This window comes from Erythranthe guttata, chromosome 11, assembly GCF_056151865.1.
Source record: "Erythranthe guttata isolate IM_541 chromosome 11, IM_541, whole genome shotgun sequence".
In the NCBI taxonomy this organism is placed as follows: domain Eukaryota; kingdom Viridiplantae; phylum Streptophyta; class Magnoliopsida; order Lamiales; family Phrymaceae; genus Erythranthe; species Erythranthe guttata.
This window is the reverse complement of record NC_142543.1, coordinates 2740977-2757178: the sequence shown is the minus strand read 5'-3', so window position 1 is coordinate 2757178 and position 16202 is coordinate 2740977. Positions and strand designations below refer to the sequence as shown.

At 27.9% G+C, this 16202-nt stretch overlaps 2 protein-coding genes across 2 annotated transcripts; both read right to left on the bottom strand.

The window, feature by feature from the left end:
- Positions 1 to 699: 699 nt before the first annotated feature.
- LOC148766783 (kirola-like) lies at positions 700 to 1617 on the bottom strand. The gene is made up of 2 exons (XM_088825236.1): positions 1361 to 1617; positions 700 to 1203 (listed from the first exon to the last, which is right to left on the bottom strand). Exons 1-2 carry the CDS (start codon positions 1545 to 1547, stop codon positions 932 to 934), a joined length of 459 nt encoding a protein of 152 aa, XP_088681362.1. The 5' UTR covers positions 1548 to 1617; the 3' UTR covers positions 700 to 931.
- Positions 1618 to 15268: 13651 nt separating this feature from the next.
- LOC105962969 (kirola) lies at positions 15269 to 16202 on the bottom strand. The gene is made up of 2 exons (XM_012987315.2): positions 15939 to 16202; positions 15269 to 15784 (listed from the first exon to the last, which is right to left on the bottom strand). The coding sequence occupies exons 1-2, from the start codon at positions 16123 to 16125 to the stop codon at positions 15513 to 15515; spliced, it is 459 nt and encodes a 152-aa protein (XP_012842769.2). The 5' UTR covers positions 16126 to 16202; the 3' UTR covers positions 15269 to 15512.

Below are 16202 nucleotides of genomic sequence, written 5' to 3'. Positions count from 1 at the left end.
CCCTCTTAATCTTGACCGTTCAAATTACTTCATTCAAAATGTAGATGATAATGTTTGGCATATTTTAAAGTAGAAGGACCCACCAAAGCATGTGAGCCTTTTTAGGTTTTTCGATATTCTTTTTTTATTTTTTTTTATTTAAAGAAATGGTTAAAGGTTGAAAATATTAAATATAACGAGTGAATTATGTGGATCTCCATTTTAAAATATTTCTTTTTATTTTTATTTCCAAAAAAATCATTTTTTTTAATGATAGTTTTTGGATCGAAATGAGAGTTATTTGCAGTAGATCTTAATTTTAAACGATCTAACTTTTCATATATGATTCTTGTAACATGCGATTATAACACGATCTAACTAATTATAACACGTTCAACCTGCTATTTAGATGCTATTATTTCATTAAATTAGTTGCACCCCTCTCCACTGAGATTAATTTAATATGAGGTAACTAAACAAGTAAAAGACTATATTATCCTTCAAACAACATGTTAATTTTATTAAATAAAATATTTTATAGACAAATCACATATAATACCATATTTTAACAGATAATTTAATACAAGATCTAACTCTAAAGAACCGAACTTCTTACTAACTAAATAGTCAGTAGAAAATTAATCAAATCTTATCATTCCGACCAATTTCTAAAAATCTTATTCATTAATACTTAAAAAAATCAAATGAATTCTAACAATATAATGCTTAAAAAAGATTCTATTTATTATTAATGAGATAATACAAACTCATTACCCGCGAATACTAGAAATAAAAGAGTACTTCGAACTTGGCACAACACACATGAAACAAACCCTAGCTACTACAGCTAAGATCTCCCACTTATTAGGTACAAATACATTCAAACACACACACACACACACACACCATTATTATACATATGAAAATTACAATATTAATTTAAGGTTATGAATTATTTCCCAACATGATGGGTCTCGATATCTTTGGTGATGCCGATTGCCAAGGAGAGGAGAGTGATAGGATGCTCAACGACGTCGTCGTTCAGCATCTCGTACTCGAAGGTCCACGTCACCAGATCGATTCCGTTATTAGTCTCGACGTGGCATGTTACGAGAAAAGTTTTGTATAGTTCCATTAAATCTCCTTCGAATGTTTTGAATTGTACCAATTTTTGTTCCTCGTTTATTGTTTGGACCACTTGTTTCGCTGTCTTCTCTTTACCATCTGATTGCAATCGAAGGAGCTCATGGTAATTATCGGATTTATTTAATTGAATCCAAATGAAGAATTAATAATTGAATTTGTTACAACACATTAAAAAGAAAAAAATAATTGTAAATTAAGACAATAATATATAAGATAAATAGATAGATAGACTTACCATGGGTGTACCTCCAGTTGATGATAGTACCAACATGACCAAATTCCCCCTCATGCAGATCACAACCTTGTATATTCCCAGGGGTAATATTGGAAAGTTGATGTGGGTTGTGTCTGATCAGTTCATGGAACACATCTCCACCAGCCTTGAATTCAATTGCAGCAATCAACTTACCTGTTAAACCCATTCCCCTAAATTTAATTTGACACAAAAATATATATTTTATTATGTTATATATAAATATATAGAATTAAGTTGTTATAAATGTTGATGAAATGTGGCTCTTTAAATAGATGAACCTGGGAGCTTCTCAGATATACCCCACTTGTATTTCTTAATTTATTTTGATTCATTGTTTGGTACATAATCAGATATATATTTCAAATCAGGACAGTAATATTTTCGCGTTCTGCTAAAAGTATTATGACATTTCTTCAACTATTCCGTCTCTTCCAACTAGTTATATGCCGCCAAGAGCCTAATTTCTGCCACTACATCATTGAAAAAAAACATTATTTTCATCTAAAATGTCTATTTTCAATCCAAATTCTCTAATTAAGTATTCTGATTTCGTTTTAAATTATCTAACCTAAGTTATCTATTTTCAGTCTAAAATGTATATTTTTAGTTTAAGTTATCCAACTAAGCTGTCCGGAGGGATTTTTAGCAAGTTCAAAATAGCCGGACCGACTGTTGAATGTACAAAATATTGTTTAGGGGGTTTTAGACAAATAAATATTGTTTAGGGGGTTTTAGCAAATTTGTCCTTTTTTTAATAATTTAAATCGCTACAGGCTTCCGGTACCACCAAACACACGTTTTTCTTCCCCAAATATTAAAATCTTATCTATATAGGTTTTATGATTTGATTGCACTGTATAAATAATTGTATTAATTTCAATTTCTGTAATTTCGATCTACTTTTGACATAAATGATCACCATCTCTTTTACTCTGCATCTCATTTGAAATACCAGAAGTTGCAAACAATTTTTTTTTTTAGTTTTAATAATTTTATTAATAAGCAAAAAATATCTAAATAATTAAAATACTTTATTATTAATATATTTTTAAGAAAATAATAACCAAGATTGGAATCACGAGATTAAACTGGGGTAAAATTGTCATTTCACAAAGCTGATGTGGCTTCCACTAAACCACCGACAACATCATTATTCATGACAGTCACTTACCGACAAATGTATTATGGAATGCGATTGTTTTAAAGTAAAAAGAGAAAAACAAAAAAACAAATTCATGTTATTTCTATTTCTAGAGAATTTTATTCGGATTCCCATGAATTATTTATTGTGATTTCTCAACTATGCCTTTATTACTATATGCGGTAATGGCAGATAGACCCATGACAAGGGCACTTAATTAAAAGAGGGACATCCAACTTTTTTGTCCTTCAAATAAATCCACCCCATTCAAACTTATTTGCAAATAAGGAAAATCCTTATATATATACAAAATTACCCCTAATTCATTGAAACACAATTCAACTCCAATTTGATGATTTACACCCCAATTTAGCCCAATTTCATTAATTAACCAATCTTAACCCTAATTTCAATTTTGACCCCAATTTTAACCCTAATTCTTATCAATTCCACCAATTATGCTCTAACTTCCTTAATATTACACATTGACCCCGGATTTAAACAAATATATCACATTAACCCCCCAAATTTTTTTTTTTCAGAAAATATTTTTTTTTTCTGAAATGTTTTTTTTTCCGGCCAGAATCCGGCGTTGACCGCCGGAGACCGCCGGTCTCCGTCGTTGACTTTTTTTTTTTTTTATAATTTTTTTTTTTAATTAATATTACTGTCTTGGCTGCTAAATTACTGTCTCCGGCAGTTATTTAACTACCGGAGACAGTAATTTAGCTGTTAATTGATTTTTTTTTTCTTCAAAATATTTTAATTAATATTACTGTATTAGTTGCTAAATTATTGTCTCCAGCAGTTATTTAACTGTTGGAGACAGTGATTTAACTGTTAATTGACTTTTTTATTCTTTAAAAAAATATTTTTAATTAATGTTACTGTATTCGTTTGCTAAATTACTGTCTCCAGCAGTTATTTAACTGTCGGAGACAGTAATTTAACTGTTAATTGGCTTTTTTTTTCATTTTTTTTCTTAATTTTTTTTTAATTAATAGTACTGCCTTAGATGCTAAATTACTGTCTTCAACAGTAATTTAACTGTCTTAGACAATAATATTAATAATATTACTGTTCGGAAAAATAATATTCATAATATTACTGTTCGGAAAAAATAATATTAATAATATTACTGTCCCAAACAGTAATATTACTGTCTGAGACAGTAATTTAGTAGCTAAAACAGTAATATTAATTAAAATATTTTTTTCTTCTAAGAAAAAAAAAAAAAAAGTTTACGCCGGAGACCGGCGGCCAACGGTGTTTGACCGACCGGAAAAAATTTCAGGAAAAAAAAAGTTTTCAAAAAAAAAAAAAAAAAAAAAAAATCAATGCCGGAATCTGGCCGGAATCTGGACATTTCAGAAAAAAAAAATTATTTTATGAAAAAAAAAGTTTTGGGGGTTAATGTGATATATTTGTTTAAATCTGGGGTCAATGTGTAATATTAAGGAAGTTAGATCATAATGGGTGGAATTGATAAGAATTATATTATTGAGGGTATTTTAGACTAAAGACATGGGGATGGGCTTAATTGAGAGACTGTTTTTTTTGTGGACCAAAATGCATTTAAGTCCCATGTGATGATGGGCCTTTTTGCCATTTGCCCTTACTATATTAAGAGAATTAATGATTAAATATTTAATAAAAGTGGTTTTCTTAGTTATTTTATTATGATTTTTCTAAAATTCATGCACATTTATTAATTGAGGTCATGACAAATAGGCCAATGACAAAGGGCACTTAATTAAAAGAGGGACATCCAACTTTTTTGTCCTTCAAATAAATCCAACTCATTCAAACTTATTTGCAAATAAGGAAAATCATTTTATATATACCAAAATTACCCCCCAATTCATTGAAACCCAATTTAACTCCAATTTCATGATTTACACCCCAATTTAGCCCAATTTCATCAATTAACCAATTTTAACCCTAATTTCAATTTTGACCCTAATTTTGACCCGCCACCACCGGAGACTGCCGGTCGCCGCTGTTGACCGGCGTTGACTTTTTTTTTTTTTTTTTTTTAATTTCCTGAAAGTTTTTTTCCAGCCGGTCAACTGCCGTTGACCGCCGGATCTCCGGCGTTGACTTTTGTTTTTTTTTTCTTAAAAAATATATTTTAATTAATATTACTGTATTGTCTGCTAAATTACTGTCTCCGGCAGTTATTTAATGCCTGAGACAGTAATTTAACTGTTAATTGACACTTTTGTTTTTTTTTTTCTTCAAAAATATTTTAATTAATATTACTGTATTCGTTGCTAAATTACTGTCTCCAGCAGTTATTTAACTGTCGGAGACAGTAATTTAACTATTAATTGACTTTTTTATTCTTAAAAAAAATATTTTTAATTAATATTACTGTATTCGTTGCTAAATTACTGTCTCCAGCAGTTATTTACCTGTCGGAGACAGTAATTTAACTGTTAATTGACTTTTTTTTTTCCTTAAAAAAATATTTTAACGAATATTACTGCCTTGGATGTTAAATTACTGTCTCCAACAGTAATTTAACTGTCTTAGACAATAATATTAATAATATTACTGTTCGGAAAAATAATATTCATAATATTACTGTCCGAAACAGTAATATTACTGTCTGAGACAGTAATTTAGTAGCCAAGACAGTAATATTACGTAAGTGTATGTGTGCTTTTGATGGATTGTACTATGTACTAAATATGTAATACTCTAATTGGGAAATGTGAATCACATGGGCTGAATTTTGCATTGTTTTGAGCCTAATTGCACTCTTTAAATTCAGCCTGTATTTTGTATTTGTACAATTTCGACACACGTGTTTTTCGCACGCACAATCAGCCCACTCACTACCGCACATTCATATAAAAAGATTCGGAAAAAATCAGAAATTGGAACACCGAACAAAATTTTTTTTTCCAAAAATTGAAATTTTGGAATAGAAATTGATATAAAATCTGAAATGATGTTCCAATTTCCACCTCCAAATTATATTGGTTTATTGCATTTAGAACGTTGTGTTTCATCTAAGTGTTGAAAAAACTCTTCGTGTTATAAATACTAGAAAAAATCCCCCACAATGCATTTGTTTGGCAAACTATCGGGTTTTATTGCACTCAACTCCCCTGTGTTAACTCGAATTACATTACTGAAAAACTACCTCATATTATTTTACTCGTTAAAAAACCCCTATGATTGAATTATTTTTGGGACACAACCCTCTACACAGAGGTACTAATTGCTGAGAAAAAGTATAACATACGGGGAGTTTTGTCAATAAAATACCATAGAGTAATTTTTACCCAATTCTTATAACCCAGGGTTATACTAATTGCACTATACTCGCAAACTATCCCGTAAAAGATCACCGTTTAGGGGGTTATTGTAGTTTTTTTGTATTTCGATAATTGTTAGTTCCTTTCGCTTTCTCGGGTTAACGATTTTCCTTGGGTTGTTAAACTGCACTGTTAATTAGAGTCCTACTTTTGTTAATTACGACATACTTTAATTAAACCCGCTTGTTGTAATTTATATGAAGAGTCGCTATAAGAGACAACTTTTTGTAATCACCAACTATCCACTAAAGCAAACACGTTTCTTCTGCTCAGAAATCAAAATCTTATCTTCATCGATTTTATTTGATTACTACTACTCATATATCATGTGATTCCAATTATTTGTGGAATATGAATTCATAAATATGTTTCGATCTACTTTTGAGTTTTGACATAAATATCTCACGGTTTTTTTTTTCCAATCCTGAAATTATATTAATTATTTAAAAATTATTTAGAAAATCTTGAATCATTGATTGATATATGAATAAAAGTTGGTATAGCTTCCAAGAAAACTACTGACAACAAGAATAAATAATTATTTATCGACTAGTAATTACTCCCATCTCTCAACTATCGATGTAATAATAGTGAAATTGCGAAAAGTTCAATTAATAAATCATTGAAAATTTAAAGTCTAATAATAAATCATTTAAAAAATTTGAACTAATTTTTATTTTTAAAAACAATAAGTGTTTTAGCATTAATGAGTGTACCTTGATTTTTGAAAAATCACATAAAAAATGATTAAAACAAGATTTGTCATTAATGATTTATAAGAGAGCATTAATATTCAGATCAGATGCATTAATAAGATTAAATCAATAAAAATACTTTTTGAAAATAGCAACAGTTATTGTGGAATATGTAATTATTTAAACATCCGAATTATATCTTGACTTTAATTTTAGTTGATCAAATGTAATAGTAATATTGAAGTGATATTTACAAATTTTCTTATATAAAAAATGGGAAAATTAGTGTCACGCTCCATTTAGCAAATTCATGTAGGAGGATCCCCTCTTCCTTCTAATTCGAAAGAACATCTTTTGCAATCTATATAATATATAAAAGTTGAATTCCACACCTAATTGATTGACATTTGTTAATTTCAATTGGTGACATGTATTCAATTTCATCCCATGTGGCAAATTGATTGGTGAAAATAAATCATCAAAAACATGTCACCATTTTCCAAAATTAAAAAGATATTAAATTATTTTATTATATATTTATATCATACCATTTATAAAATGCTCTAAATATATCAACTTTCTTGAAAACTTTAATTAGTTTTATTTTTTAATTTAATTTTAATAGTAATTAATATAATTTAAATCTTATTAATAAAAGGAAGGTTGTTCTGGTGAAACCCTAGGGTTTGTTTTCCCGCTCATTTTTTCGCTACATTTGTCATTTAATTATTTTTTACTTTTATTGTTTATTTCTTACTTTTATTCTGTTATAATTTCAATTTTCATTTAAACTAATCTTATTAATAAAAGGAAGGTTGTTCTGGTGAAACCCTAGGGTTTTTTTTCCCGCTCATTTTTTCGCTACATTTGTCATTTAATTATTTTTTACTTTTATTGTTTATTTCTTACTTTTATTCTTTTATAATTTCAATTTTCATTTAAACTAATATTTTAATTCTAAACTAATTACGTTTTTTAAAGGAATTATCCAGATTTTATTATTTTATTATTTTCATTTTCAAGGAATTATCCAGATTTTATTATTTTATTATTTTCATTTTATTAATAAGATTACTTCAATTTTCATTTAAATTTTTTATTATCCAGATTTATTATTTTATTATTTTCATTTTATTAATAAGATTACTTCAATTTTCATTTAATTTTTTTATTTCAATTTCAATTATTATTTTCATTTTATTAATAAGATTACTTCAATTTTCATTTAATTTTTTTATTTCAATTTTCATTTAAACTAATTTTAATGATATTTTAATTCTAAACTAATTACATTTTTTCAAGGAATTATCCAGATTTTTTTTCCATTCAATTTTCATTTAAACTAATTGTAATGATGTTTTAGAATTACTTCAATTTTCATTTAAATTTTTTATTATCCAGATTTTGTTATTTTATTATTTTCATTTTATTAATAAGATTACTTCAATTTTCATTTAATTTTTTTATTTCAATTTCAATTATTATTTTCATTTTATTCATTTTATTAATAAGATTACTTCAATTTTCATTTAATTTTTTATTTCAATTTTCATTTAAACTAATTTTAATGATATTTTAATTCTAAACTAATTACATTTTTTCAAGGATTTATCCAGATTTTTTTCCCATTCAATTTTCATTTAAACTAATTTTAATGATGTTTTAATTCTAAACTAATTACATTTTTTCAAGGAATTATCAAGATTTTTTTCCCATACCAAATCTACGTATCTTTTATTATTTTATTATTTTCGCACATCCCACTTTTCATGTCTCTCCTCTCCACTTCATCTCCTTCACGATTCTTTGTTTTTTTTTTTCCTTTAAATTTTTCTCTTCTTCTTTACAAATCCGACCACCACCACCGGATCCGCCCAACCCCAACCAATCTCGCGAAAATCTGCGCAAATCCAGCCACTCATGACTAATCCCGCGGCGATTTGTGCTCCACCCACCCCACTTCATCTTCACGGCTTTTCATACTCCGAAATATCCACATCTTTTGTTCACACCGAATCTATGTATCCTTCTTCAACTCAAGTTCTCTTTCTCCAGATTTCTACCCCGAATCTACATCTCTCTAAAATCCTACCCACTTCTCCTACTTCTTTTCTCATATTTTTCTCCCCAAAAAACACCTATTTATATCATTTTCCCACTTCTTTGTGGGTATCTTTCTCTTTGCAAAAATAAAGTTCATTAGTCAATAGGTAAGTTCCACGAAATCTTCCCACTTCCCACTTATTCTCAATTTCCTATGTATTTAACAGTAATTATAGGATTGGAAAGGGTTTAATTTATTTGGTTGTTTGTTGATTTATATTTCTTCTATCGGTCGGGTTTGTTATTAGAATATGCATCAGAATGTAGATAGGAGAACAATCGAGCTGTTTTGTTTCGTATTAGAATAATTAATTTTTAACTTCGTTCAATTCCGCAATTTTTTTTCCCTTCTGTATTCGATAGTCGCATAACAACAAAGTTTTCCGACTAAAATGTTTTTCTTTTTGTTTTTCGTTTCAGAAAATGATTGGATTTTTTTTCCGTTGCAAAATGGAATTGTACTTATTGAAATCTTGATTTTTGATTTCAACAGTGGATTAAAATTGAGAAGTGATTTTTATTTAAACAGTGGATCAGTCGTCAGGTTTGTGCAATGACACCCGACTGTCAATCAAGCGATTAGGAAAGCGAGTCTTGGAAGCAAAAATTATATCAGGCACCAACATTGGTCATAAGGTTTTTATTCTACGACTCACTCTGACGCCATCCGATAGCAGAATTCCTTTTAAATTTCTACGTCGCCAGTTTCCTATCATGCTTTCGTTTGCAATGACAATAAATAAAAGTCAAGGCCAGTCTCTTCAACATGTGGGTATTTATCTTCAAAAGCCGGTGTTTTCGCATGGACAATTATATGTTGCTATCTCAAGAGTTACCAGTCGCAAAGGATTGAAGATACTTATATGTGACAAAAATGAAAACACTTCAAATACTACGACGAATGAAGTTTATAAGGAAGTGTTCCAAAATTTGATCTAAGTAATTTATTTATATTATACTTTTTAAACTTATTATGTTTTTTTAGTATTGCTGACTTTAATATATTATGGTGATGATATATAACTTTTACTTTTGAAACTTATTATGTTTTTTAGTATTGTTGACTTTAATATATTATAGTGATGATATATAATTTTGGGTTATACAGTAAATTTTAGATTGAGATATTATGTATAAGATTCATACTCTTAATTAGTGTTTGTTTGCAGCACTAGATGGGATAAAATTATTTTATGCCGCATAAAAAAGTGTCTACTTTTTTTGGTACCTCTGATTCTCCCATCCCCAAGCTTGGCAACATTCGTGGGTGGTTAAAATGCATAAAGAACTTTGAATTGTCTGTGAATTTATGAAATTTAATGTAGGTGTTATGAAGAATACATGGTTCCATTTTGACTGTATTCATGAAATTGTTTTAAAAGTTCATTAAGAGATTAACGTATTAATCTTGGTATTTTATATTTTTTTATCAAGTATTTAAATTAAGATTTGTTTATGTAACTGTAACTTTTAGCAAAAGTATGGTAGCCGTAGGAGCTCATTTTAATCAGTTTTTTAGCAGTTTATTTACCATATAATTGGTCTGACTTTTAAACGCGTGCATTCCTAAATAAATAGAGTATTAGTCTGCATTAATTTTATTCCAATCCGTGCATCGCACGGGTCAGATTACTAGTTTATTTAAATTCAATTTAAAATTTTCACTTATTACAATTGTATGATTGATGGTGTTATGAAAATTTTGTATTTTAATTCATAAACTTGGATTTATATAAAAAAAATATTGCATAATAAATTATTTGATATTATACATTTTACATGAACATGACCAGAGATAATGTTTATTTTTTTTACTAATTTAATATCATATTCGTAATTACCAAAATTTTCCTAATGTTTGTTTCCGTCTTACATCGACCCCTTACGGTGTGATTTTTCACGCATTTTTATTTATTACGTGGAATATTCCCCGAAAAATGCAAATTCTACCCTGCACACGACATTAGTTTATGGTACCTTTTAAAGACAAAAATTACCTGAGGGGAAACTTTACACGAAATATTTATTCTTCTTAAATAACATCTTCACAACTTTTTAGTATTACTATTACCTCCCCTAAGGGTAATTTTCTTATTTAAAAAGTAAGATAAAAGAAATGTCACGTCTGCTAGGGTAGAATCCACAATTTTTGGGATATTACATGGAATAAGAAAGATTCCGTAAAAAAACACACCATAAGTGGGTCATGTAAGACATAAACAATCATCTAGGGGATTTTGGTAATTACCGATAAGTGGGGGTGCTTTCTGTAATTTACCCTAAGTTCATGAGGATTTTCGTAATTTATCCTATTAACAACGATTCGTTCTTTTCACGTCTTAACGTTTGCTTATACCCTTATGTTATTTTAAATTATTTTAATGTCATCTTGATAATATAATTAAATATTAATTTCTAATATATTTAATATATGTTTCTTGATGTTTCAGGTACCACACATAAGGAATTAGATATAAAAGTTGCGAGATTGAATACAATTGTTTTTTTATAAAAAATAATAGATAATTGCAAAAACATTGATGCAAAATTAGAATTAGGAATGTGATTAAGATTAGCATTAGAATTAGGATTATAATTAATATTCTTTGAATTAGTATTAGTATTAACTAGCATTTTTTCCCCGTGCGATGCACGGGATATTATTTCAAAAGTGAAAGAAATAATTAGTAAAATTTAATAATGTAGTATTATTCATATTTTATATAACATTGGTTTTTTTAAATCTTACATAAGAAGATTTATAATCCAAATATATAGATTAAGATTTAAAAAATCGTATTTCTATCTTTATCTCTTACGATTTGAGATATATTGATGAAAAATCGGAGATTGGTAATTGTTAAAAATTATAGTTAGAAATTAGTAGAAAAAAAATATTAAAAATATATAATTACAGAAATACCATTAGAGTTTTTTAGGGTTGCCCAGCGTTTCTTTCTTTTATATATAAGATACTAGGATTCGGATTCAGGTTGTAATTAGGGTTAATATAGCATTAGAATTAATATTAGAATTATGATTAATATTAGTATTAGAATTATAATTAAGATTATGATTATTGATTAGTACTACAATTAGTGACATGTATTAGTATTATGATTACGATTAGCATTAAAATTAGGATTATGGTCAGAATTAAAATTAGAATTATAAATAGAATTAACATTAGTATTATTAGTAGTAAAATTATTAGGATTATAATTAATGTTAGAAATAGGGTTAGGATTAAAATTATGATTATGATTAGAATCATGATTAGTGTTATGAATAGGAGTAGGAATAGGATAAGGATTTGGATAATATTAGTATTACAATTATAATCAGCATAAGCATATTGAGATTAATATTAACATTAAAATTAGTATTAGCATTAGAATATGTACATTAGCATTTACATTAATTAACAATATTAACATATTAGTATTAGAAATAATATTAATATTAGTATTAGTATTAGTATTAATATTAGTATTAGTAATAGTATTACTAATAGTATTAGCATTAATATTAGTGTTAATATTAGTTTTAGTATTAATAATAATATTAATATTAGTCTAAATATCAGTATCAATATCAACATCAGTATCAATATCAATATCGGTATCGGCATTAGTATCGGCATCAGTATCGGTATCGGCCTCGGCATCGGTATCGGTATCGGTATCGGTATCAGTATCAGTATCAATATCAGTATCAGTATCAGTTTCAGTTTCAGTTTCAGTATCAGTATTCGTATTCGTATCAATATTAGTATCAGTATCAGTATCAACATTTGTATCAATATCAGTATCGATATGAGTGTCAGTATCAGTATCAATATCAGTATCAGTATCGATATTAGTATCACTATCAGTATCAGTATCACTATCAATATCAATATCAATATTAGTATCAATATTAGTACGAGTATCAGTATGATTGTGAGTATCAGTATGAGTATGAGTATCAATATTAGTATGAGTATCAGTATGAGCATCGGTATTAGTATCATTATCAATATCAAATATAAGTATTAGTATTAGTTTTACTATTAATATTAATATTTCTATGAGTCTCAGTATTAGTGTCAATATCAGTATAGGTATTAATATTAGTATTAATATAATATTCCTATAAGTATCAATATGAGTATAAGTATTAGTATCAGTATCATAATTATTATTGTTATTAGTATCAGTATTAATCTTAGTATTAATATTAGTATTACAATTATTATTAATATTAGTATCAATATCACTATTAGTATCACTATAAGTATCAGTATTATTATTAGTATTATTATTAGTCTTATTCTTCGTATTAGTATTAGTATTAGTATTAGTATTAGTATTAGTATTAGTATAACTATCATTATCAATGTAAGTATAAGTATTATTATCACTATTAGTATCAATATTAGTATTATTCTTAGATTTAGTATTATTCTTAGTATTAGTATCAGTATTAGTATTAGTATCAATATGAATATTAGTATTAGTATTATTATTAGTATTAGTATTAGTATTGGTGTGAGTATGAGTATTATTATTAGTATCAGTATTAGTATTAATATACGTATTAATATCGGTATTAATATTAGTATTAGTATTGGTATTAGTATTAGTATTAGTATTAGTATTAGTATTAGTATCAGTATTAGTATTAGTATTAGTATTTGTATTATTATTAGTATTAGTATTAGTATTATTATTAGTATTAGTATTAGTATTCGTATTAATATTAGTATTAGTATTAGTATTAACATTAGTATTAATATTAGTATTAGTATTAGTATTAGTATTAGTATTAGTATTAGTATTAGTATTAGTATTAGTATTATTATTAGTATAAGTATTAGTATTAGTATTAGTCGAATTAGTATCACTATTGGTAATAATATTGATATCAGTATTGATATCGGTCTTGGTATCGGTAGTGGTAGTGGCGTATACATCATATCTCTTTATTTATAAGTTTTATTATTGTTTGAGTAGTGTGCATCACTAATTGAACGCCATTAGTGATAAATTTGCAGGTTATTTGAATATCTATTGTGTTACTTCTCTCCTACCATGTTTGTTGTTACCTCAGTTATTTTGCAGAAGATTCACATGGTGTAGTAGATTGCAATCAAAGAAATAGAGTTATACCATATGTTTTAAATGATATCACTTAATCTTGATATCGTGTTTTGCGCGCTTCATGTTTTCTTATTTGTAATATTTAACTTAATTTCATATGTTACAACTCTAAATTAAAAGATAAAGTTTATGTTTTTTTTTTACTTCCATTTTGTTTTACTTGAATTGGTATTGTTATAAAGAGATAGTCGTTTACATAAGTTTAATTTTGTCATTTTGAAACTGACCTCCGTGCAACGCACGGGTGAAATACTAGTTAGCTTGGTTGATTAATAACTATCGATTATATCCTTAATAATTTATTTTATGAGAAAGATGGTGGTGACGGTAGCTGTATTCGTGAAGCTGCTCGCAGTCGCAGCAGTGATAGATTTGTATATTGTGCTTTTATGGTGATGTGTTTGGGGATTGGTTGGTGATGGTGATGGTGTATTGTAGTGACGGTATCGCATATCAAGGTTTTTTTGAATAGATAATGTGGAGGAAGGGACATGTAAAGGAAGTCGGCGAAAGTTGGTGACGAGCTTCAGACGGAACTTAGTAGTCTATTAACGTTAATCAAATAGTGAAAATATGAATAAACTTATTTCCTATTAATGTAATGTTTGGAGGATTTTAAAAATCCCATAAAATAAATATATTTACAAATTATAATTTACTTGGAAAGACTTTAGTCATGCTTTTATTAAGTAATCCATTTCATCAATCCCGATTTTATTCAATTTTATTTCACAAGATCAATATTAAACACATACATCTATATTGGTACATATATTTAATGTGAACTTTGACCGGTTGAGAAAAAAATTGAGTATTTGACCCAAAAATAAATGATTCCGATGGTAAGTAAGTTACAAATACTACTTGTTAAGATATGGGCCCTACTGCTAAATATGAATTTGGCATAGGGCCCACACTTAATAAAGTCCCGGCGGCCCAACTCTTGAAAATGTTCGAGCTCAAATCCAGTCTAGAGTCAATCTTAATCGTCGAGATTACTTCGATTAATCACTAATCATACACGATAATGCTCGGCCTATTTAAAGTAGAAGGACCCACCAAAGCATGTGAGCCTTTTCAGGTTTAATTTGTCTATGTTCTTTTTCTTTCTTTTTTCTTTAAGAAATGACTAAACGTTGAAAATACTAAATAGAACCAGCTTATGTCATTATATGTTATTTGTCTATAAAAGAATTATTTAATAAAATTAACATGTAGTTTAAAGGATAATTATTTTTTTACTTGTTTAGATAGCGCTATTAAACTAATCTCAGTGCGAAGAGGTACTACTAATTTAATGAATAATAACATATAACAGCGGACTTTGTTTTTAGTAGTGAATTTGAAAAAATATGAATATTTAGTTAGGAAAGCCTTATAGAGACAACAAACGAGTTATCATTCAGACCAATTCTAAAAATCTTATTGACACACCAATTCTCCAAGCTAAGAAAAAAAATTCAAATAAATTATAACAATGCTTTAAAAAGATTTTATTTATTATTAATGAGATAATAATACAAACTCATTACCCGCGAATACTAGAAATAAAAGTACTTCAAACTTGGCACAACACACACGTGAAACAAACCCTAGCTACTATAGCTAAGATCTCCCACTTATTAGGTACAAAAACATTCAAAACACACACACACACACACACACACACACACACACACACACACCATTATTATACATATGAAAATTACAATATTAATTCAAGGTTTATTTTGCAGCATGATGGGTCTCGATAGCTTTGGTGATGTCGATTGCCACAGAGAGTGGAGTGATGGGATGCTCAACGACGTCGTCGTTCAGCATTTCGTACTCGAAAGTCCATGTCACCATATCGATTTCGTTCTTAGTCTCGACGTGGCATGTTACAAGAAAAGTTTTGTATAGTTCCATTAAATCTCCTTCGAACGTTTTGAATTGTACCATTTTTTGTTCCTCGTTTATCTTTTGGATCACTTGTTTCGCCGTCTTCTCTTTACCATCTGCGTGCAATCGAAAGAACTCGTAATTATCGGATTTATTCAATTGAATCCAAATGAAGAATTAATAATTTAATTTGTTACAACAAATTAAAAAGAAAAAAATAATTGTAAATTAAGACAATAATATATAAGATAAATAGATAGATAGACTTACCATGGGTGTACCTCCAGTTGATGATAGTACCAACATGACCAAATTCACCCTCATGCAGATCACAGCCTTGTATATTCCCAGGGGTAATATTGGAAAGTTGATGTGGGTTGTGTCTGATCAGTTCATGGAACACATCTCCACCAGCCTTGAATTCTATTGCGGCAATCAACTTACCTGTTAAACCCATTCCCCTAAATTTAATTTGACACAAATTAAAAATATATATTTTATTATATTATATATATAAATATATAGAATTAAGTT